Source organism: Alternaria viburni, assembly GCF_023758015.1.
Source record: "Alternaria viburni strain BMP 2772 chromosome Unknown scaffold_10, whole genome shotgun sequence".
NCBI lineage: Eukaryota > Fungi > Ascomycota > Dothideomycetes > Pleosporales > Pleosporaceae > Alternaria > Alternaria viburni.
The window spans coordinates 410,559-432,373 of NW_026055779.1; the positions used below are offsets into that span (position 1 = coordinate 410,559).

The 21,815-nt window shown below is 52.8% G+C and overlaps 10 protein-coding genes across 10 annotated transcripts; 2 read left to right on the plus strand and 8 right to left on the minus strand.

Annotated features, from left to right (window-relative positions):
* Window positions 1–421: 421 nt before the first annotated feature.
* J4E79_005398 (uncharacterized protein) lies at window positions 422–1,048 on the plus strand (the record flags this gene model as incomplete). The annotated part of the gene is made up of 1 exon (XM_049354276.1): window positions 422–1,048. One exon carries the CDS (start codon window positions 422–424, stop codon window positions 1,046–1,048), a length of 627 nt encoding a protein of 208 aa, XP_049211141.1.
* A 115-nt stretch (window positions 1,049–1,163) lies between these two features.
* J4E79_005399 (uncharacterized protein) lies at window positions 1,164–1,904 on the minus strand (the record flags this gene model as incomplete). Its single annotated transcript, XM_049354277.1, has 1 exon — window positions 1,164–1,904. The coding sequence occupies one exon, from the start codon at window positions 1,902–1,904 to the stop codon at window positions 1,164–1,166; it is 741 nt and encodes a 246-aa protein (XP_049211142.1).
* Window positions 1,905–5,742: 3,838 nt separating this feature from the next.
* J4E79_005400 (uncharacterized protein) lies at window positions 5,743–7,332 on the minus strand (the record flags this gene model as incomplete). The annotated part of the gene is made up of 1 exon (XM_049354278.1): window positions 5,743–7,332. The coding sequence occupies one exon, from the start codon at window positions 7,330–7,332 to the stop codon at window positions 5,743–5,745; it is 1,590 nt and encodes a 529-aa protein (XP_049211143.1).
* A 545-nt stretch (window positions 7,333–7,877) lies between these two features.
* On the minus strand, window positions 7,878–9,833 carry J4E79_005401 (uncharacterized protein; the record flags this gene model as incomplete). Its single annotated transcript, XM_049354279.1, has 3 exons — window positions 7,878–9,204; window positions 9,253–9,604; window positions 9,656–9,833. The coding sequence occupies 3 exons, from the start codon at window positions 9,831–9,833 to the stop codon at window positions 7,878–7,880; spliced, it is 1,857 nt and encodes a 618-aa protein (XP_049211144.1).
* A 2,661-nt stretch (window positions 9,834–12,494) lies between these two features.
* Window positions 12,495–13,307, minus strand: J4E79_005402 (uncharacterized protein; the record flags this gene model as incomplete). Its single annotated transcript, XM_049354280.1, has 2 exons — window positions 12,495–12,914; window positions 13,041–13,307. The coding sequence occupies 2 exons, from the start codon at window positions 13,305–13,307 to the stop codon at window positions 12,495–12,497; spliced, it is 687 nt and encodes a 228-aa protein (XP_049211145.1).
* Window positions 13,308–13,998: 691 nt separating this feature from the next.
* Window positions 13,999–14,901, minus strand: J4E79_005403 (uncharacterized protein; the record flags this gene model as incomplete). Its single annotated transcript, XM_049354281.1, has 2 exons — window positions 13,999–14,354; window positions 14,412–14,901. The coding sequence occupies 2 exons, from the start codon at window positions 14,899–14,901 to the stop codon at window positions 13,999–14,001; spliced, it is 846 nt and encodes a 281-aa protein (XP_049211146.1).
* A 1,101-nt stretch (window positions 14,902–16,002) lies between these two features.
* J4E79_005404 (uncharacterized protein) lies at window positions 16,003–16,521 on the minus strand (the record flags this gene model as incomplete). Its single annotated transcript, XM_049354282.1, has 1 exon — window positions 16,003–16,521. One exon carries the CDS (start codon window positions 16,519–16,521, stop codon window positions 16,003–16,005), a length of 519 nt encoding a protein of 172 aa, XP_049211147.1.
* Window positions 16,522–17,650: 1,129 nt separating this feature from the next.
* On the plus strand, window positions 17,651–18,466 carry J4E79_005405 (uncharacterized protein; the record flags this gene model as incomplete). Its single annotated transcript, XM_049354283.1, has 3 exons — window positions 17,651–18,223; window positions 18,280–18,345; window positions 18,407–18,466. The coding sequence occupies 3 exons, from the start codon at window positions 17,651–17,653 to the stop codon at window positions 18,464–18,466; spliced, it is 699 nt and encodes a 232-aa protein (XP_049211148.1).
* Window positions 18,467–18,895: 429 nt separating this feature from the next.
* J4E79_005406 (uncharacterized protein) lies at window positions 18,896–20,350 on the minus strand (the record flags this gene model as incomplete). The annotated part of the gene is made up of 1 exon (XM_049354284.1): window positions 18,896–20,350. One exon carries the CDS (start codon window positions 20,348–20,350, stop codon window positions 18,896–18,898), a length of 1,455 nt encoding a protein of 484 aa, XP_049211149.1.
* Window positions 20,351–20,707: 357 nt separating this feature from the next.
* Window positions 20,708–21,682, minus strand: J4E79_005407 (uncharacterized protein; the record flags this gene model as incomplete). Its single annotated transcript, XM_049354285.1, has 3 exons — window positions 20,708–21,183; window positions 21,223–21,271; window positions 21,527–21,682. 3 exons carry the CDS (start codon window positions 21,680–21,682, stop codon window positions 20,708–20,710), a joined length of 681 nt encoding a protein of 226 aa, XP_049211150.1.
* Window positions 21,683–21,815: the final 133 nt, after the last annotated feature.

Consider the following 21,815-nt stretch of genomic DNA (forward strand, 5'->3'; position numbering starts at 1 on the left):
ATCAACTTTTGCACCCATGCTCATGCTAATTCGGGATGTACACTTCGTAACTCGATCGTTCATTTGAGCTGAGTGTTTACAGCATGCGTTGAGGCCTGATGCTTCCAAGGCGCCGAGTCGGCTGTTGGTGATGGCCAAGGTGCGCGAAACTCAGCACGCGTTACAAAGGTGCCTCAACCAAGCCTTGGTGCTAAGGCATCCACGTACGCTGTATCACCACATGTGGCGAGTATATAACCAGATGGAAGAAGCGCTATTTGAGGCTCGGTAGGAATAATTCGCTGTTGACCAGTCCTTTCTCAAACACACTCATTCATCCTTTCGCTTCTTTCGCTTCTCTTCTACACGTTCTTTTGATAAGACATTTACCGCACATCTTTTCACCATACATCTTTCTCTGCATCCATCTCATTATATCATAATGTATACCGCCGCGTTCGTCACCGTTGCAAGCCTGGCGCTGAGCGCAACCGCCGCGCCAGTCGCAGCATCACCTCTCGACATCGGCAACGGTCACATGCAGCTGCAAATAAACATCGATCTGAGCGGCAAAGATGCTGTCGCGGCCAACGCTATTGATGCTCAGCAGCTGTTTGCTTTCTCTTCGACCCACTTCGTTCATGCTGTCCCTGAGGAGGTGGTCAACGGCACCGAACCAACCGGCGGTCTCGCCGGCGCATCCGGCACCTTCAACTTCGGCATCAACAGCGCTTCCAACATGATCTGCTACAACATTACGCTACACAACTTCCAAGGCGAATTCGACTCCCCCGCGACTACGGCGACCCACATCCACGAGGCCGCGCGCGGTGCTAGCGGACCACCCAGAATCTCATTCCCGAACCCGGAGCTGATAGAGGGAAGCGAGACGGTTAGGAACAGCGCAGGTTGTATCAAGGGCCCATTTACGACTGGTGTAATGGTTGAAGGAAAGGATTCAGGCGAGGGCTTCCATGTTAGCATGATCGAAGCCAACCCGGCGGCTTTCATGGCGGACACTCATTCCAGCTTGGCGCTACCTGGTGCAGTTAGGGGGCAGATGGCATGATTGGACCGTTGATCTTATGTCACTCAATAATTATAATGCAAACTCTGTACACGTTATGATAGTACCTGCGAAATGACAAGGGATAGGTCCTAAAAGCTTCCATTATTCATAGCAATCATGCCTCTTCCGCAGCAGTTTTTCGCTCGTTCTCTTTCGCACGGATTATTGGAACCACCCTGATACGCATGCCCTTGTACCTTTTCCTAAACCAAATTTTGGGGATTGCCTTGGCCCATTCCATTATCGAACCTGCAGGACGTCCCCGGTTCAGTGTTGCAGAACCAGAAAGGGCATAGAAGAAGTGATTCAGCATGATGCCTTCAGACTCAGAGATCTTGATGACTTTGGGTCCTTCCTGGTCCGGCTGACCATTGTGAAGCTTATAGCTCACGCGTAATTCGATCTCCTTGAGTGGAGGCCAAGTTATGAACATCTGTCGCCAAGACGCATCCGGATTGGGCAATCCGTTCCGTCTGTTGAGGGTACGAAGGAGGTGCCAGCAGCTGATGTAGGGCAGATCGGGGTCGTCGAAGGGTATGACTGACCGAAGTTTCGTGGGATCGATGAAGCGGCTCAGGAGAGGGTGTGCGATACAATCGGTGAGCACTTCCGATTCGGTGGAACAGTCGCCACGATGAATATTCCACGTCTTTTGTAGGAAGGCTTGCCTTCCATCTGAACTGCTTTGTTCTTTCATAGACGTTTCGTACCGGAATAGGGCTTTAGAGGTCTCTAGTCCGCCCCTGATCAGTTCGCACCAACGCTTTTTGACGCGTTCGCAGCGCAAGAGATCCTCGATGGACAGCATCCCAAAGGCCATATCGAAGATTTCATTGGGAAGTTGGGTGGGATCCATGATGAAGATGGTCGTTTGATGTGAAGGGTTAGTCGTGCGCTACACGGCAGAACTTATGCTAACACGATGTTTGCTGCGGGCACTGCATGGAAATGTCATGAAACTGCCGGTAGTATCGCGTTTCGGGTAGCTAGTCTGCCTTCTCCAGCACAGCAACCTTGTCCTCCGCTCTCCGCTCGAGAGCCGCCCATCTCCTCAGATACCAGATCTGCACAGCGTACCCCACGACTAACGTCAACCCCAATACGAGCATGGGGACTAGCAGCCACCGAACAGTTTTCTATACGTCACAACAGTCAGCACCTGGTCTTCAAATTTGTGTTCTTGGTTTCAATCTTACAGTCTCCACACACGCGAGCCTCCTTGCCGCATCATCCGTTGTTCGTATGACGGGGAGCATAATACACGTCGCTAGCTCACGTGTGCATGTAAACTCGTTGTTGTATTTCGTCAACACAGTCGGTATTTGGCAACGCTTGGATGACTGGTAATGCAAGATCGAGGACCATATTGCGGATGCAAGTGTGCTGGCGAAGGATACGACTGCGAGAACCACAGTTGTGATGTACACGGTATTGCCTCGGAAGAGATGTTGCGAGTTCTAGATGCGTCGTAAGCCCTGATCAAGATACAGCAATCACAAAGAACAGTACCTGTGTATCTTCTTCCATTATAGCTCTGGGCTTCGCTCGCATGATCCAGATACTCAGTACACTTGCCACGACGCCCAATACCGCTCTCGCAACGGCTAGTCTATCATACGTTTCGTTGTAGTCCACAGCGATCCACTGCTGAGTCGTCTGCTGCTCGTCATGTTTTCCATCTGTTCCTCTCCAGATGTACCAAGCGTCAGCGGGGAAGTATTGAACCAAAAGCCATTTTGCGTGACCAGTGAGACCGAGGGTGCCAATAGATGCGACCAAGAGTAGGATGGAGCTTATGAAGAGTATGCGATGAGATAGGCTGGAACAAGGCATCTTGGTGTTGGGGCTGGGAATGTCGAAGCGGGCGTTCGCGATGAAGAAGAGAAAGCAAAGTCTAAGTATGAGAAAATGTCCACAGTCTCGAAGAAATGAAGTCCCTAGAACTACTTCGTATTGATTGCTAGCATCACCGAATACCCACAGTCTCAAAGACCTGCGTTCGGCCAAACCTCGGTAGAGACGTACGTCCGTGGCTGTACCCTATCATACTGTGAGATATACGTCGATGGAAACCATTGCAGGAAATGAGGGACTACGGCCACCTGTCGTGTAGCGCATGTATGAAAAGAACAACAGCAACTGGACAGAATTTGATTCATGTCAGCTGTATGCGCAGCATTTACATTTGTCGGTGTTGATGTGGTGAGCAGGCTGGCCTATGGAGCGGCTAAATTGCCGGATCATGTCAGCACCGCTTTAATTTGCGGGGACCAGAGCGAGGCCTACATAAGCGCAGCAGCACTGCCACTTCAGGGCGCTGACTCGGGGTCAGTAGGGCCAGTATTAGTCCCAGTGCGCAAATGCTGCCTTGCTGACTGTCGAACATAGACTCAAAGTAAGGAGTGCATGCTTCGTGTGACCGGTAGGTGCGCTGGCATTCATTTCCATGGGGCGACTTCGTGTCGAGACATTGGCTGAACGTCTTACTCGAATGCTCTTGAGTCGAGAACTAGCAGCGGTACGTAAGCCGACCAGACGACGCATCACTGCCGAGGCATTTGCATACAATACTACACCGCTGCCCTCTTGGCCACTTTCGTAGCCTACTCTGCGCTCCTTCCCGCCTTCCTTTCTCATCGCCGGTCCTCTGCTTCGTGAAGCGGGACGCCACCCAATTCTGCGGTGCCATGCTGCCCATCGAGTTCGCCTCCATTTATGGTGTGTCCGTGTTTTGTCGCCGTATGCGCATACGCCTCCGCATCAGGGTATCCGTCTCTAGTCATTTCTGGCGTGCCATACGGATTCATAGAATCACCGTCGCTCGACGGGACAGCAGTCCCCGCGGAGTGGCGCTTGGAGCGCTTGAGGATGTAGAAGATAGCGACACCGGCGAATGCGATAACCGCAAGCCCTCCGACGACGGCACCCGCGATTATGGATGTATTGATTGAACCACTGATTCCAGCAGGAGGTTGATTCTGCTCGCCGGCCGGGTTCGACGTTGAGGATGGGGTAGGTGCCGAGATTGACGGATTGCTATTCGATGCAGGTGTACTGGACGCTGCCTGTTGGGACGCGACTGACGTTGAGTCCACTACAACACGTCAATAATAAGTCAAATATAGCGTTTGCGCAATGTCACGTACCATTGGCCGGAAGCGCTTGGTACAGTGTCGTCGACATCAACGGATGGCTGCCTGTCCAATCGCAGTAGATACGCGTGTACGCGTCGGAAGCGCCAAAAGTGGTGAACATGATGTCCGAGTAGCAAAGCCCATAGTCTCCGTCGCTGTCCAGCTGGTTAACGTGGCCGAGTCTACGCGAGACATGCAGCTCAACTTACCAGGTACTAGTTACACCTCCAGACCCATACACCGTCGTATGTGAGCAGCTTGTCCATGCCTCACAACCTGTCTTCGGTAGGGGGGAGGTCGTGGTGGTTCCATCAACCTCGAAAGCGGATGACGCTTTGCACGACTGATACAGGCTGCCTGTTGTAAAAAGGTAGCCGTCGGACTGAGGAAATGTCTTGATCGACCCTATTGCCAGGTCAGATAAGCGCAACTCGAGATGGACCTCGCATGCCAGTGTACTTACAGACCGGCTTATCGTCTTGCGTGCCAATGAGCTCGTATCCCATAACCACGATGCCATTTGCAGGTCCTTGCCTTGGGAGCATTGCAGGAGCTGTGGGTGCAGGCATTGGGGCATGTATCAGTGCCGCAGCAGCGACATTGACAGAGACCATTCGCAAGAAGAAAGAAAACATGGCGATGTGTAAAAAGTGTCGTATGGGACAGAGCACCAGAGCACCCAGCGCATGCACTGCTCAAGTCGGTGGAAGGAGAGCGACAGAGACACTCTCAAGGTCCGCGACCTCGTCGCAAAGTGGGTTTTGTCTTTTGGACCCCAACCATCGTGTCATTTTAGATACGCCCGACTATCACGACATCCTGGTCGTGTTCGACGGCTGTGAGTGGGTGCATGAGGCACAGAAACACGATTGAGGTTTAGGGGATATGCGGGGCGTAGCCTTCGAGCACGGGCAGCGTTGGGCCGGGGGTTTGAGAGGCGGATAAAGTGCGACTTAGTCCATTCATGGTTTGGTTGGCGCCTGCCAAGCAGGCGTTCCGTCGTGGCGGGGCTGGGAGCCTCCTAATCCTAGGTTGTGCATGCAGCCTTCCGCAAATCTCTGCGATAGGGATCTCAATGTGCGGGCAAGACTCGCCGGTCGATACAGGGCTGCAGTGCGGTCGTCGCTCTGTGAAACTGTGCAGCGATGCCTTGCAATATCCGGTCATCTCAACGTCGAGCTGATGCAGGCACGGTCTGTGTCTCCGAGCTCATCCTTCCGCCCCAAATCGCAGCGGATGCTAAAATATGCATCAGTCGGCCTACTAGCTACGCGCCAGCCGAGGCATACAATACATGAACCCTTCGACGCCACATGAAACCTCGTTGGAACGGTTCGTCGCATTGATGGTAAAGGTGCTGCAACCGGATGGCGCACATCGATCCATCTTTTTGAAGTCAAAGTACGTTCGCCAGCAATCGTCTTTTTAGCGCGTGATCTTGAAAGACAAGGAAAACTCTTAGGTGTGTCCTGAGGAACTTGTACAGAAAGACATGCTTCTTCGTGTATATGTATAGCATGGCCAGGACCCCAGGCTCGTACTGAGCCGCAAGGTGGGTCCTCAAAAGCAAAACCAGGTGCCAATTCTCTTGCTCCTTCCTTTCCATCCCTTATCAATCGGCTCCATGTCTTCTTTCGTATAGACATCGGTCTCGAGATCCATTTCGCTCGCTTTCCTAAATTTGGTCTTCTTCAGAAGTTTCCAACCGACGATCATCAATAGGAAGATAGGAAGTTCCAGGTAGAAGCTAACGAAATCCACGGCGGCAAACTTGGGGCTGAATGACGACCATCCCTGTACTAGCACGATAAAGATGTTTAGGAAGACGCAGATGTAAGGGCCCCAAGGGTACATCCAGTTTCGGAAGGGTAGCAGGTGTTCTTTTCCTTGGGCTTTGAGACCTGCGCGGAAACGCAGCGAAGAGATGCCGATGCATATCCAGCTCAGTTGGTTTGAGACGCCCACAATGTTCTGTAGCCATGTCCACAGCTGGCCTGATCCGACAAAAGAAAGGGAGAATAGGACAATGGACACCAAGCTAGTCGTCAACACAGCGATCCACGGAACTTGGTATCGCGTCAGCTTCGTGAAGACTTTGGGCGCATGTTCGTTTGCTCCGAGCGTGTACAACAGGCGCGAGCCAGCGTAGAGGGCATGGTTGCCTGCCGATATGACACTGGTGAGGACCACTGCGTTGACAAACGATCCAGCCGCTTTCGAACCGGCCATTTGGAATGCGATGGTGAAAGGCGATGTACGCGATGACTTCGTCGAGAGGCCCGGATAGTCGTACGGTATGTTGAATCCAATCATGATGGCCGTGAGGATGTAAAAGAGCAAGATGCGCCAAAAGACGTTCTTCACGACCTTTGGAAGCACGCGTGCTGGATCGCGCGTCTCTCCGGCGGTGATTGCGATGGACTCGGTTCCACCGTAGGCGAACGATGCAGTCACGAAAACGGATGCGAAGCCTCCAATGCCACCCACAAATGGCGCATCCCCAGCGGTCCAGAACTTGCCTCCGATATATCCATAGTCGGTGTTGGCACCAGCATTGACTGCGATGCTCAGGATAATGAAGATGACGATGGTCACCACCTTCAAAAGACTCAACCAGTACTCCAGCTCGCCGTAGGCTTTGACGTTGATGATGTTCGCCAACACGATCAGCACCCATACGGCTATGCCAACAGCATACCATGGGACGCTATCGCTCCAGTATTGTATCAGTAACTGCAAAGCGACCAGATCGGCCGCCGTGCTGACAGCATCGTTGAACCAGTAATTCCATGTCAAGGCAAAACCAAATGCATCGTCCACGTAGCGACCGGCGAATGTGCAGAAGGAGCCTGCGACGGGGACGAAGGCAGCCATTTCGCCAAGAGATAGCATAGTGCAGAAAACGATGAAGCCGACAATCGAGTAGCAGATGAGTAGCGAAGCTGGTCCGCCAGTTGCGAGAGCTTTTCCAGTTCCGAGAAAGAGTCCAGTACCGATCGTGCCTCCGATGGCTATCATCTGTACCTGCCGGGCACTGAGGGAGCGTCGAAGGCGATCTTCGTTGACGAGATGGGAAGGTATCCGGTCCAGGGATTCGGGCGATGCCGCCGCGACATCATGAGGATCTTTCTCAGGGTCGGTAGTCGTCATGGTCGGAGCGAGGTCTATCGCGGTGATGCGATGCGATGTAAGAGCTGAAGCTTAGAGCTGGCGCATGGAAGCTTTTCATGGCGAAGCTTACTTCTCGACTGAGCACGAGCGCGATACCCATAATTCGCAGGCGAGTCAGCGATCATTACACTTCTGGCGCAATTCGCACAGCTTGCCACGGAGCACGTCATTTTGCTCGTAGCGGATTGGTGGTGCGGGGGAAACCAGAGGGTCGGAAACATTTTCACTCTAGGTTTGCATTGCGCTACACCAAGAACGGTTAGCGCAAGACTCCTCTCGGATGGCTATTACCAAGGCCGCCTAGGGCGCGAGGAAGCTTGTTCAAAACAACCTTGGAAGTTGGATCATTCACTCGCTGACATGCATGGTCAGGGCATCTCGTCTTTCATATTCTACTTTCTAGATCTTACGTGCGACAGCTTTGCCCCCGAAAACCATCGGACCTGCATTGATCTCTACACGTCGCACCGTCCCTGTTCAACGGCAAGAATCGCGGCACCAAATCTCTCTTAGAAAAGTCCTGATCAAACCTCTTTGATGATGTCCGCAGCCTTCTCCGCAACAGCATACATCGTCGCCTGCAGGTGCGCCGCCGGTATTAACGGCAAGATAGACGCATCCACCACCCTCAACCCTTGTACACCATAGACTCTCAACTGCGGATCGACACATCCACCCAACTCTTCTGGCATCAGCGCACATGCGCCGCTCGAATGCGCATACGTCGGATCCAAAGCAGCCGCCTTGATACTTGCGTCAAAGATCTCGTCGTCGGTCTGGTATTGTGCGCCCGGCACAGTTTCGACAGGCGCATAGCGCTGCAGCAGGGGCGCAGTGGTCCAATGCTTTCTGTTCCAGCGCACGAGCTCGCCAAGCACCAGCTTGTCGACTGGATTTTGGAATGCGTTGCGGACAACGATCGGATTTGCTGATGGGTGCGTGGTGTTGAGGGTTAGCATACCGCGCGAAAGAGGTTTCTGTACTGCAGTAGTTGCCCGACCCCAGGGTTGAATCGGGTATTCACCCGTAGCCGCGTCATCGGAGAGGTAGTGCTCCATAAGGATCTTGCGCTGTGCCATAAAGCCCTTCAGCAAGGTATCGATCTTCGAATAGCGTTGTGGTAGGTAAGTAGTGGCATTTTGTTCAGCGACGAGGGCGGTTATGTCAGCGTACTTGTCCGAGAAGTCCTTGAATGCAAGAAAGAGTGCGGCATTGCCTCGTCCAAAGGTCCATGGACCTGTACGGTTAGCTTCGTACAGCTCGGCAGCTGTGGCGTTGAAGACTGGATCGGGTGTTGTAACAAGCATGTCGGGATTGGGGACGGACTGGTTGGAGAGGTTGAAGCGCATGTACAAGGCTTGGTGATCTTGGAAGTTCGAGCCAACGGCGGGAAGATCTTTCTTCACGGCAATCCCAGCAGCAGATAGTTCATCCTTCGGACCGATACCCGACAGCATGAGCAGATGCGGTGTGAAGACGCCTCCGGCTGCAAGTATAACTTCTTTCTTGGCAAAGACCGATGCGGTCGAGGAGTCGGCGTTCGACGTATACTTAACACCACTCGCCGCGAGCGTAGTACCGTTGTTGAACAATATCTCGTCCACGTGGGTATTGGTCATAAGATGCAAGTTCCTTCGTGTTTGAACTGGGTCGTAGTATGCTCTGCGAGCATGGCTCCGCTGCTTGGTGGAATTATCAATGGAATTCGGCGTCCAGAACGTTCCGATGGGTCTAGTGAGACCTTCGGGTGAGTGAGGGATGTCGGTTCTGGATACGAACGATCCCATGATGTCGACGTAGTCTTCGTATTGGTAGTTGGGTATGGATACTTTGACTGGACCGTCACCGTATCTATTCATGGTTAGTTACCGTACAATTGAAATCGACATGAGCACGTACGCGTTGGCATCGAAGGTCATGTTGAAGTGCTGGCGGACTGCCTCCGAAGGGCCATCAAAATGAGTAGACTTTTTGAAGTACTTCGCGAGGCCGTCATAGCCCCATCCTGGATTTCCTAGCTGCTCCCATGCATCGTAGTCTGCATCGGAGCCTCTATCCCACTGCATCCCGTTGACTACTGAGCCACCGCCAACAACATTGCCTACATGCACCATCCAAGTCTTGTTCTTCATGAAAGGTTCTGGAGCAGAAGTGATGGGATAATAGTTCTCGGCGTTGATGTTGGCAAAGTAAGGCACGCTTGTCGTAGGTCTGTTATCGATGGCGCCATTCTCAATGACCAGAACAGAGACTTGATGCTGTCAGTGATGTAGACCATACTGGGGAGAGGCGTTGTGCTTACCACCTGTATCTTCAGTCAAGCGATTGGCAACTACTAGCCCGCTGAGTCCTCCGCCTACGACGATGTAATCGTAGGTCCCTGACTCCGAGGACGTCTGTCGAATGCTCACCGCCGCTGCTGTGGCTGTAGAAAGAAAGCCGAGAAGGCTGACGAGCGAGCTGTACTTGAACGACGGCATCTTCGTGATCGTTGGGCTTTGGCAACAAAGGCGATACTGGATTACTTCTCGTCATGGGACCTAGACAATTTAACGTCAAGCATTGCCATCAATCCAGCGGATTTAGCCAAGGCAAGGGTTAGAGCTCTCAACATCGTTGAACCCGGTCCGCACGTGGATGGCGGTGTATTGCATCCGAGCCGTTCTGGAGGAATAAGTTGCCAGTATCAGCAAATCCATTCGCATGGTATTCATCTCGGTGTTGACCTCAATTCGACGTTGTAATGTTGATCGTGCATCCTTCCAATGCGTGTTTCCAGAGGACCCCCACTTTGGCGCCTGCCGAGCAAATCACGAGGAGTAGCGTGTGGGGCGCCAAGCAGCGGCGGCGGCGCGTCTTCCTCCGCGGGAAACAGCCGTTCCGAGGTCGCATGCCGCCTCACCCAAAACACCATCTTCCGGCAGATGTGTTCCTCGCCTCGATGCGGCTCCATTGATGTCATTTCCAGCAGTGATACAGCGAAGGCCAAGAAACGAGCGCAATCATCAACCCCCAGGTGAACTCTAGAGATCTTACTCTCTTCCTAACGCACACGTCCTTGGACTCACGTAGGTGGCAACACAGCGATTGACAACGGTACCTGCCCAGGCTCTGAGCAAATTACCTCGTCGCAGCAAAAATCCTACGGAGTTTTGGCATGTACCGAACTCAAGGATGCGATGAGCCTCGGATGAGCAGGTACGCCGCTAGGCTTTGGTATCCAGCCAATAGTAGGTATGAAGGAATACTGACCCATGCCTACGCGGGCTATGCGCGTCTTCGTATCGACATGGCTTACCCACAAGTAACGGTAAAAGCACCCGAGATGTCTGCTACCCTGTAGTGCCTGGCGAATGTCCTGCGACCACTGAGAGTCTGTCGACATACTGTGCCTCAATGGACTAGTACTCAACATGCGACGGATAAATCTCTGACAGAGGATACACGGGAAGAACAGCTGGGGAAGGCATCCTTCTAGGCAGGAAAAGGTGCATGTCCGTACTCTTGACCTTATAGCAATGATCCTCTCGTTCCGTTACGTCCCCGGAGTTGGCTTCCATCTTCCGTTCTCTAACCTCACTGCTGCGCACTGGGGGCAAAATACGCCACCAAGATGGCAGGCGACAAAAACATACCCACGATGCATCTCGAACTCATCGTTGTTTCGATTTGCATGATTTTGTTTAGCACCGCTTTCGCTGGTTGGCGAATCATCATCAGGTTCAAAGCGTCTCCGTGGATGCGAGCAAGCGACTGGTTGATGATCCTAGGAGTAGTAAGTGAGCATACCGCTTTGACCGAAGTTCATGCGTACCTAACCAATCCATACAGGCAATGAACAACTCCGCGATGGCCGTATCCATCGTTTCTGGCTTTCACGGTGCGGGCCGTCTTTTGAGCGATCCCTTTTGGCAGCCGAATACAGTGGAGAAGATGGTCTACCAGAACCGTCTCGTCTTTGCGAGCCAGCTCCTCAATGTTTATGCTATGTGGATTGTCAAGCTCTCCATTTGCACATACCTCCTGGCACTCAACTTCTCAAAGGGATACCGTTGGGTCATATGGGTGAGTGCACTACGACTAGACTTGATATGACTCAAACGCTGACATCAATCGGCTCCGACAGGCGACGATCGTTTTCGTTACGATCTTCAATTTTCTACTACCCGTGATACAACACTTTGGTCTCTGCCGACCTCTCGCATCGAGATGGGACATACGTATTACCGACAAAGAGTGCTGGTCGCCCGTAGTGCGGATAGGTATTGCATATACCCAAGCCATTTCCAACATCATCACGGATCTGGTGTATGCGACAGCACCGATCGCATATCTCCGGTCTGTCCGGCTCAGTAGCCGTACTCAGTGGAGTGTGCGGGCTGTCTTTCTTATGTCTTTAGTGTAATTCCCTCGACCCCATGATAGCCAAGAGCAAAGACTAACGAGCAACAGGTGTACAGCCATATCCGTCATGAAGCTTTGGGATTTCCAGCGGCTTCAGGGTATGAAAGAGGCTTACTACGAGTCGGTTACACTCTCCATTTGGTCGATGACGGAAGTTTCCGTGGGCATCGTGGTTGCCAACCTACCACCGCTGCGCAAATCTTTCGACAGCCTTCTCATTCACGTTCTCCCCAAGTCATCGAACGACAAATCGGCCTCAACTAGATTCCAGAGCTTTCATCTGCCAACGTACCATAGTCATCTCGACCCCAGAGCTACAACCAAAGGCATTACGGGCCGAAGCACAAGACGGCACTCCATGACTACGATTCCAGGGGACCACGAGAGCGACAAGGCAATCCTGGAAGACATACAATTGAGAAAGAGTAACGACAGCCATTACATCATTTGCACGACACACATCAGCGTGGAAAAAGGTCATCGAGGCGCTTAGACTATTACGAAACCACAAAGGTCAAACGTCATTATCAGGCTATATATTGTTGGCTCTTCGGATCATGTTTAGAGACGCTTAAACGATTCATTGTCACGATCTCGTCATAATCTATATACTAGGCGTCGGGCACCTCCGACCCTCTTTTGCAGTTAGCAGGCCACGGATGACTCTCAAATGCGCAGAACCTTGCACCTTTCTCCTGATACCATATCCCATACGCTCATACACTATTTCCAGCCGCTTACTCTGTCTGTTCCTGCTCCTGCAAGTCCTGTACCCTCCTGTCGGCCTCAGCATCAGCTCCCTTCTTGCTTACAACAGCCTGCGCAATCCACGTGCTAACAAGCACCACCGCGCAGACCAAAGTGGGAATCAACATCCTCCTGCTCGCTTGCGCTTCACCGCACATCTGTTGGCTGTGATCATCATACCCACTGGAAAGCATCTCGAATATACTGCAAGCAGCTAGTTCGCGCGTGCAGTCGAAAGACGGGTTGTAGTATGAGTAGGCAGCACTAGGTACGCATGCCTCGCGTTCCAGCCGTTTCTTGGTCTCGAAGGTCATGATTGTGGAGGTCAGTGACATGGCGAAGGCGGCGAGACCGAAGAAGATCGAGCAGGCTAGTGCCCATGGGAAGCGGGAGCCTGCGGTCTTGGGGTTCTGGAGCAGTTGTCAGCAGGGCCTCTAGAGGTTGGAGAGAATCCGGCATACCTTCTCCTTCATCATCATGAACGCCACTGTCAGCCATCCCACGACTCCGGCAACCAACCCAACACAACCGCTCACCAAGACCCAGATGTCGTTGCTCGCCACATATTGCATGTATACTTTGTTGAAGTCTCTGTTTCCGGCGTCGTACTCCTCCCAGTACGCCCTGCGTGCGGGTGAGCCGACGGGTCCGTAATATGTGTAACTGCCTTCTGGATAGCTTGCATCCATCGACTCGCTGTAGTGTGTGACGAGGGCGACCGTTGCAATCGAAAGAGCAACCAGGGTTGTCGACGCCAGGAGGGAGGTGGCTTGCAAGGCCTTGGGGAGGATCGATGAACTCATGGCTGTATCGTATACTGTAGCGTTGGGATTGAGATGTGACAGATGACCTGGAAAGGGTAGAGGTCGGGATGGAAGTACGAGTGCGATATGAAGCACAAGGCTGGCAGCCCATGACTACTATATAAAACCACGACAAAGCTACGCGGGGTAGCATTGCACCACGTTCTTCCACCCGCATGCTGGAACGGGACCGGAGTAAGAAATGCCAAAACGCACGACTGCGCCTCCGTCAGGCATCCCGCGTCCGATTTCTACGACCGCAACCCGACCGCCAAGCCCGTGCAGCGCGTGCGATGAAAGAAGAATGCGCAGACATCATTCGCGCGGATACACTTGGTGCTGCAGTGTATTGGAGCGGAGTCTAGGCAGATCCTGACGTCGTCATAGCGACTACGCCGGGTTGTGGTGTTGTTTCGCCAATGGATCCTGGACCCGAGTTCGCTACCAACGCCACGTACGGTTACTTCGACAACAAAGGACTGATCTGTTCTTTTCCTTGCCCTCGTACTCGGCTCTACGATCGCCTTTACTTCGTACAGTTTACGTGTCGCGTTGAAGAATTCTGCCTTGGAGATGGCCTTGCAATAATGCACATTGCAACTAACACAGTCCAATTTGTTGATCAACATAGCACGTTCCATTGTTCAGCCTTGCATTCCTTTCATATCATTCTCTCCATTCCTCATCAACCTCAATACTCATCATCATACCTCTGCTCGTCCCTCCCCTCATCATACGCATTCTCCATATTATCACCAAACTGCTCCACACCCTCCGTCATGTTATCCCACTTATTCTCAATATCCTGCGGTATATCCTCGACTTCCTGCACTTTCTCACCCGTCCACTCCGCTGCGTTCTCTGGGAAATCTTCCACATCCTGGACGCCGTTATCCCACTTCTGCTCGACGTCATCGCCAAAGTTCTCGGCGCGCCCGACTTGCTCGCCGGTCCAGCCTGCGGCGTTTTCGGGGAAGTTGCTGACGTCGTTGCCGAATTCGTCGACGCCGTTAGATACGTTGGCTTTGGCGCTGTCCCAGCCGTCTTCTGCGATGGGGTGTTAGAGACCATGTAGGTAGGCTGGGTGAGTGGAGGGGCACGTACCGATCTTGTCGCTCTCATGCATCAGCAGTGCACCGCCTGCGACACCTGCGACACCGGCTGCGGCGTACTTCCAGCCATTACCACCGCTCTTCTCTTCCTGTTGTTGGCCACTACGAGTCGGGTCGTATGCGCTCTGCTGGTATGCACCCTGGTTGCTGTAGCCATCCTGACCGTAACCATAACCACCTTGTGGTGGTGGAGCGCCGTAGTTGCCCTGTTGTTGCGCGTAGCCGGGTCCGGGGTACTGGAAAGTTCGCTCGCCGTTCTGCTGGTTCACGAAGATCCAACGGTTCTCGCGTTGATCCCACTCAGCATACCATGGCGGCGAGACTGGTGGTGGTTGCTGAGAGTGCTGTGGGGGAGGGTACTGTGAGTAGCCCTGCTGTTGTTGTTGGGGTGGGTATTGCCCATATCCTGACTGTTGCTGTTGCTGTTGGTCCTTTGAACCAGAGCTGGTGAAGTCGGAGATCAATTCGCTGAGGAAACCCATGATGAGTATGCTGTGGGTGTTGGGTAGGCTGAGAAGTTAGTGGAAGTTGTATGAGGACTGTCAATGTGGATGCAGGTGGGGTGAGGTATTTATTCAATGATCTACTTATGCCCCTCTTACGCATCAATCGGTCCACTACATCTGCAGCTAGATCTGTTCGAGATGGCCCACGATGCGTAACAAATGCGAACGGCCGGACCTTTGAAACGTGGCGCAATCTCGGTGAGGCGGTGAGGCGGTGAGGCGGTGAGGCGGTGCCGCTGTCCGGATTCGGCAAAAAGCAGCCACGATGGCATGCAGCGAGAGGCTACTGCAATCACGTTTGCTTCTATTCGACCTCATTCAACCGCTGGCATGTCAAACTCCAACAAATGCAGCGATTTGGATGAGGCGTTCACCATCTATGCGGAGGATGTCAAGCTTCTTTAAGCTTTACTTGGCACGCGGATGCTCCCTTCCGGATGAGCTAGGCTCTGACAGCCCCACTTGAGCGATAATTTTGAGGCGCAGTTCAGGGGCTGTTATTGACACAGACGCGTTGTACTGCGCCACCCGGCCGAGATGACGTTGAGGGGTATGGTAGGAAACAATCGTGCATACAGTCCATCTGACCAAGGGCGTGCCAAGACATAGCATAGTCTAACCTAACTAAGTAGGTAGCATGCTAGCGCGTAGAGCTAAGATGCCACCTCTCGCTTATTTAGAAGAACTCTTCTAGAATTAATTAAGAACTAATTCTAACTCTAATAGCTATAACTTCTTTATTTTAAAAGATATAAAATAACTTTCTATTATAAAGTTATAAATCTACTAGAGATCTAGACTTTTATAATTAAAATTTATTTTATATCTTCTAAAATAAAGAAGTTATAGCTATTAGAGTTAGAATTAGTTCTTAATTAATCCTAGATTAATTCTAGATTAATTCTGGATCGATTCACTTAGTGGGCTTAGCATGCCATGTCTCGGCGCGGCCATGGTCAGATGGCCTGCGTCCTGGAAACAATCTCACGAAAGCCAGCTACGCATAATCAAAATCCCCTCGAGTTGATGTTAATTGCGGCCGGATACGACCGTCCTATACGCGCGGAGCTATCACAACTAGTCGAAATCAGGATCCCATGCCCCCCATTCTTGGAAATCGTAGTCCTGAATCCACCGTGGGAACCCGTCACGCCAGAAAATGTAGTATGGTCCGAAGTTGTAGACAATCTCTAGGCTCGCTCCAAGCATTGCACTTCTCTTCTCGCTACTCCAATACTCGAAGTAGTCGATAATATCCCCGGGCAGCTGCTGGCCGCTAAGCTCGAAAAACAACAGCTCTGGTGGCCATGGACTATCCTCCAGCGTCTCTTTCTTCAACGTGTTTGGCTGATCGCGGGTTGTGGTTAGAGTTATCGCCCGTATTTTATCGCAACGCAGCAATGCTGAAAGCGTGCGGTCGGTAAGTTTGGGTGCACCATCTATGCGCACGTGTTCTAGGTTCGGCAACGCTTCGATCATGGCAACAACAGTTTCGTCTGTGATTTCTAGCGCCTTGTTGCGCGATGGATCGCCGCAATAGATATTGCAGACCTTTTCTCGGAACTCCAATGGAGCGTCGGTGATAACCTTAATCATTTGGCTGTAGCAGGCACCTCGTCAGCTTATTGGAATGTTTGCAGCGCTGGTAGCGCTACAGGCTAGAAGACTGACTCTGTGACATGGACCTGGCCCGGGAAGTACAACGTCGCAGCATCCTCATTGTTGCTGGAAATCGCCCGTCTCAAGACCTCTAACGAGTCGACCTTCACGAAAGGATCGCCATGCCCAATAGGATGAATGGAGGATGGAAAGGGCACATCTTCTCGTCCACGTTGCTCTTTCACGAAGTCATGCCCGTTGCGGCATCCGTCGACCCTAGCCAATGGCCACTCTCGCTCTCGAGCAACCCCCACAAGCCCTGCGAGCTCTCCAACTCCCGTGGGATAACCGCGTCTCCATACCGGAGGTTGCGACATGTCTTCGATGGATGTGGTGCGGGCAGTTGCGAGCACCTTAAACAGAAAAATCGGTCTGGTCTAACCCAGTCGACGTTAGTGTTAGAATGTAATTTCGAAAAATTCACGAGTGATGTAGATTCGTACGTTGACTGCTTTAAGCCGATGTTCAGTTTAACCCTTGAGCGGGGTGCCAACACAGCATGAGATGGAAAAGAGGGCCGTAGCCAATTGCGGTGTAGCCGATCGACACGCCACATCGTGGCCACGTGACCACGCGCTTTCGACCACGCCATTATCCCAAAGCGACAACAAACAACCTCAAAACAACTCGACGCGCTGGTCGTACGCACATAGGACCTGGACAATGGTTTGAAAAGCGACATTGCAACCTTCAGAAATGCTTCATCGTATTACTGTCCAAAGTCAGCGCGAGCGTGGAATGCATCAATATCACGCGGCATTCCAGAGCCACCAAGGGCGGGCCTTGCTAAGCATTTCTCAGTACCCTTTTCCACAATGACAGACTCAAGACGGGCCAGCACCCATGAGCAAGTTTTGGAGAAAAGCGCGCGACCCTCTGACGTGTTTCGTCGCCTTCACCTCGACTTTGGTCGGCCTACTTTACCGCAGATTCTTCTTATACCTATAGCAGTAGCTTGTTATATCGCAGCCTCTCTCGAATATCTTGTCCTCAACAACCTATTCCGCGCATCCCTTAAACCACTTTCTCGATCGCTTTCAAGTTCCCAAAGCACTTCAAGCTCATCATGAAGCTCCTCGCGATCTTCCTCCTTGCCCTCATGGGCCTCGTCAAGATCGCCTTCAGCGTCGCTATCACTGGCCTCTCCGACGATCTCACCGGATCTGCAGTCGCCGGAGACTGCCACAACGGCGACGAGAAGTGCACCATCCTCCCAATCATCCTCCTCGGCCGCCACTCAGTCAAGCGATGCATCAACCACAACTGGGTCGACGTCGAGATCTGCAACGTCGGGGTCATCTGTATTTCTGACCCTTCACCTCACTGTGCCCTTGCGACCATCAACGGTGAGATCGCTGACAAGGACGAGACACCTGTTGTCGCCACCAGCGGGATATCATCTAGACAACAGGTCTGTCTTGAAGGCACTCAGCAGTGCGCATACCTCGATCCGATCAAGCGGCACATTATCCAACGCTGCTATGGCCGCAAGTGGGTGAATACCAAGGTCTGTGAAGCGACTGAGACCTGTATCGGCGGAGCTGCGCCCCAATGTGTCGCTCAGACTGTTTTGTCTCGCGACGAGACCGACGAGGAAGACACCAACGAAGAAGACAACGACGAAGACGACATCGACGCCGTAAGTCCCTCATTCATCCCCTCCTATTCTAACCCGTGTATACTAACAAACCCCAGGACCTCGCCAACAAAACCGACCTCCCCTGCACCAAATGTAAGAGGATGCGCGATGATTGCTTTAGAGTGGGTCAAACCCACCAGTCCCCAGTCCCCAGCGCCCTTTGCTCCTCGCAGTAACTAACAGTGCCGCAGAACCATCGCTGCAGAACAGGCTACTGCCGCCACGAATGCCTCAACAGGATGAGGAGGTATCTGGTTGAAGACGGGCGACATGGAAGGTATCGCGGTACTTGTCAGGACTACTGCCCGCAGTTGTGTCGGTGATGCGGAAGCGTAGTCTCCGGTCGTCCTTTGCGTTTGTGTATCGATGAGCATACCGTTGGCATGAAGGGTTCGATGATTGGTCTTAGGATTGAGGGTTGGCAACGATGGTATAGCTTAGGATGACGTATATCGTAGCAGAGCTAGTTCATGTCGCGTAATGCGTGATGAATCGGCTTCTCGTCCTTCTCTTCATTGTTTGTCTTGACATCTCTATACCGAAGCTGAATGATACCTCTGCTAAACATCCATTGCACAAGAGCAAGATCTCAACGACCCCTACAATATATCATGCACAAAACAACCTTCTCATCAACAGCCCACTCGCGCAAACTTTTCTGGGGTATCTAACCTAATCAAAAACCACCTTCTTCCCAGCCGCAGGCCCCTTACCCCCAAGATCAATCTTCAACTTCTTGCTTTCCTTCGCCAACTTCGCCGCCTGCCAACTAGGATGCAACTCACCCTTATCATCCCTCTTAACACCCAGCCCCATCTTCCTATCCTTCTTATCATCCTTCTTGCCCAACGGCTCCGCATTACTTCCACTCTGCTGCACACCGCGACCACCCAGCGGCTTGCCCCGTCTTTGTCGCTTGTCGTCACCGGCAACGGCACCTCGTTTGGGGTCGAATTTCACATTCTGTTGTTGTTTCTCGAGATGTTTGGCTTTGGCGCCGAATTTCGCTTCGGCGATCTTTTGGCGCGCGCGTTGGCCGCGACGGTTCTTGCGGGGTGCGTTGTCGGCGTCTAGGTCGGAGGCTTCGGATTCTGAGCCGGAGAAGTAGGCGGCGTGGCTGAGGGCGGGGAGGAAGGCGGAGGAGGTGGGCTTTTCGAGGGCGGCTTTGGTTTTGGTCTTCTTTGTGGGTATGGCGGCTTCGGAGGACGAAGAGTCTGAATCTGAGTCGGCGGACTCGTCGGAGGCAGGGGCTACTGATCGCGAGACAGCTACAGTATCGCTGTCTTCTTCGTCGTCACTGGTGTCGTCGGGTTGCGCGACTTCTTCCGCTTCGTCCTCGCTGTCGCTTGCAGCTTCCAGATCGGCGTCAGGGTCGTGTTCGCTCTCGCTGTCTGCGATACTCGGCGGTCGCTCATCGCCGGATACCGAGCCCTCGTTGTCTTCTTCTCCCGAGGACGGCTCAGCTATCCGCGCGCTGAAGGCCATGTACGGGTCGTCCGCCTCATCGCCCGCGTCTTTCATCTCGACGTCGTCCTTGTCAGCAGCCTTCGTCCTCTGCGCCTTCCTCGCCATCTTTTCTTCCTTGTGCTTCTTCATCTCCTCTGTGGTGTATTCCTTAACGATCTCCTCCACCTTTTCGTTGTCCTTGGCTTTGTCCACCCCAAGTATGCCCTTCAGGTCCTCGATAACCTGATCCACGGCCTTCTTCACCTGTACGACTTTGAACATTCTCGCGGTGACATTTAGTGTGCTAGTATCCTTGCTGCCTTCTCTGATGCCGGAGATGTATTCCTGTAGTGGTTCCGCATCCTTCAAGCTTTTGACCCGTGACAAAGTTTTGCGCAAATGCTGGTCGCCCAGCTGCTCCAAATTGAGCGCCTTGAGGACATTGTACTCGGCGTTCAATCGAAACACTGCTTCTTTTTGTCCCTTCTTGGTAGCATACTTCTTTCTGCGACTGTACTTCTGGCGCTCGAGCTGTGAAGCATGGCGCAGAGCTTGGAGCAGCGGTTTTTGCGCATCTTCGAGGCGCTTCTGGCAGTACTTGGCTTGTTTCGCGGGGTTCATTATGACGGGAGGAGGAAGGTTGCCGGAGACGGCAGTCGTCTCGCGCTTTCGTTTCGGCATCGTGGGCGTTGTTTGGCGGTGTTGCCGGTGTTGTTGGTGTCGGACCGCTGGTGGAAATTTTGGAGATGGGCGCGGCCTAATCGATAAGCCCACGGCCAGACCTTCCCCATGTGGCCGCCGCACCAACCTTCTTTCACTCTCGCTCTCCACTCGACTCTCAAGGTTGTCACTGTCATCACACCACGCGGGCTGTCGGGTACTTCTTCATGATGCATTGCAGTCGTTTCGAAGAAGGCATATCGAGATGCATACTACAAAGACAGCTAATTATACCAGCTTGAGTGCTCAGCGCGCCTTCCTCTTTCATCACCCATCCTCTCCATTCCATCGTCATTTCGCCTTGCGTCGTCATCATCATCATCTTCTCCTTCGCGTCTGCTGCTGATTATAGAACCGCGTCTCTGGCATCCACGGGTGCTGAGGCGGTCTATCGTCAGGCGCACCTCCGCCCCGCCCGCCATCAGGAGCAGCGGGTTCAGCGTCAGCATCCTCGCTTCGGCCCTGCCCTAGTGGCCGCTCACCGAATTCAGTCTGCCCTCCTGGCTGCAGATGAGGATCCGCCTCTCCGGGTTGTGGGCCCCGGGCGTTGTTCATAGCGGGCATCTGGTGGAAGTCGGGTTGCTGTTGCTGTTGCTGCTGCTGCTGCTGTGGCGGCGGCGGCGGCGGCGGCGGTTGAGGATTGCCATGGCCTTGGCCCTGAACACCCGGACCCCGAGCTGGTGGTGCTTGGTTCGGTGCGTTAGGAGCACGCTGCGGTGCAGGGGCGTTAGCATTGTTGCTCCTGTTGTTATTGCCAACGGGTACGAAGCCTGGCGGACCGCCGGTCAGGTTGTCTGTCTCATGGTCAGCTCTTTCCTATCGGTTCTGCTTACTACATGACAGGTTGTACGATTTGGCATTCCTATCATCTCTTCGCGCGGCCTGGGGTGTTTGGCTCTCTGGTCTATTTGATGAGCTCGCCGACTGTTGCTCCAGTCTTCCCAGATTGATGGGACATGCTTGCGTACCCAATACTTCTTCGTTCGTTCCATGATGCTTGGTGAGAATACGTTGGGTATAGGAAGAAAGAAACAACCATGACGATCTTATACTGAGGGATAGTGACTGCTGAGAGCATGGAAGAGGAAGTACTGATCCAATACTGGATGCGGAAACATTTCACGGAATGCCACTTACCACGTCTTCCTGACCCGTTGCGGTATCGTCGTCGAGCAGCTCCATATCGATAACCATCATAGCTCTCGTCGCTATCGTAACTGTCATCGTACGCGTTCCTTCGGCGTCTTGGTTCTTCGTATCCAGGATATCCACCATATGTAGGATACCCTCCATAGGCAGGGTATCCACCGTATCCACCGTATGCAGAATATGAACCTGCGTATTTAGCAGTGAACTAGTAGGCTATCCTGGAAACCTTACCGAAGTGAATGGGAGGCGGCGTCCTACTTCCCCCGAAGAGTCGTTT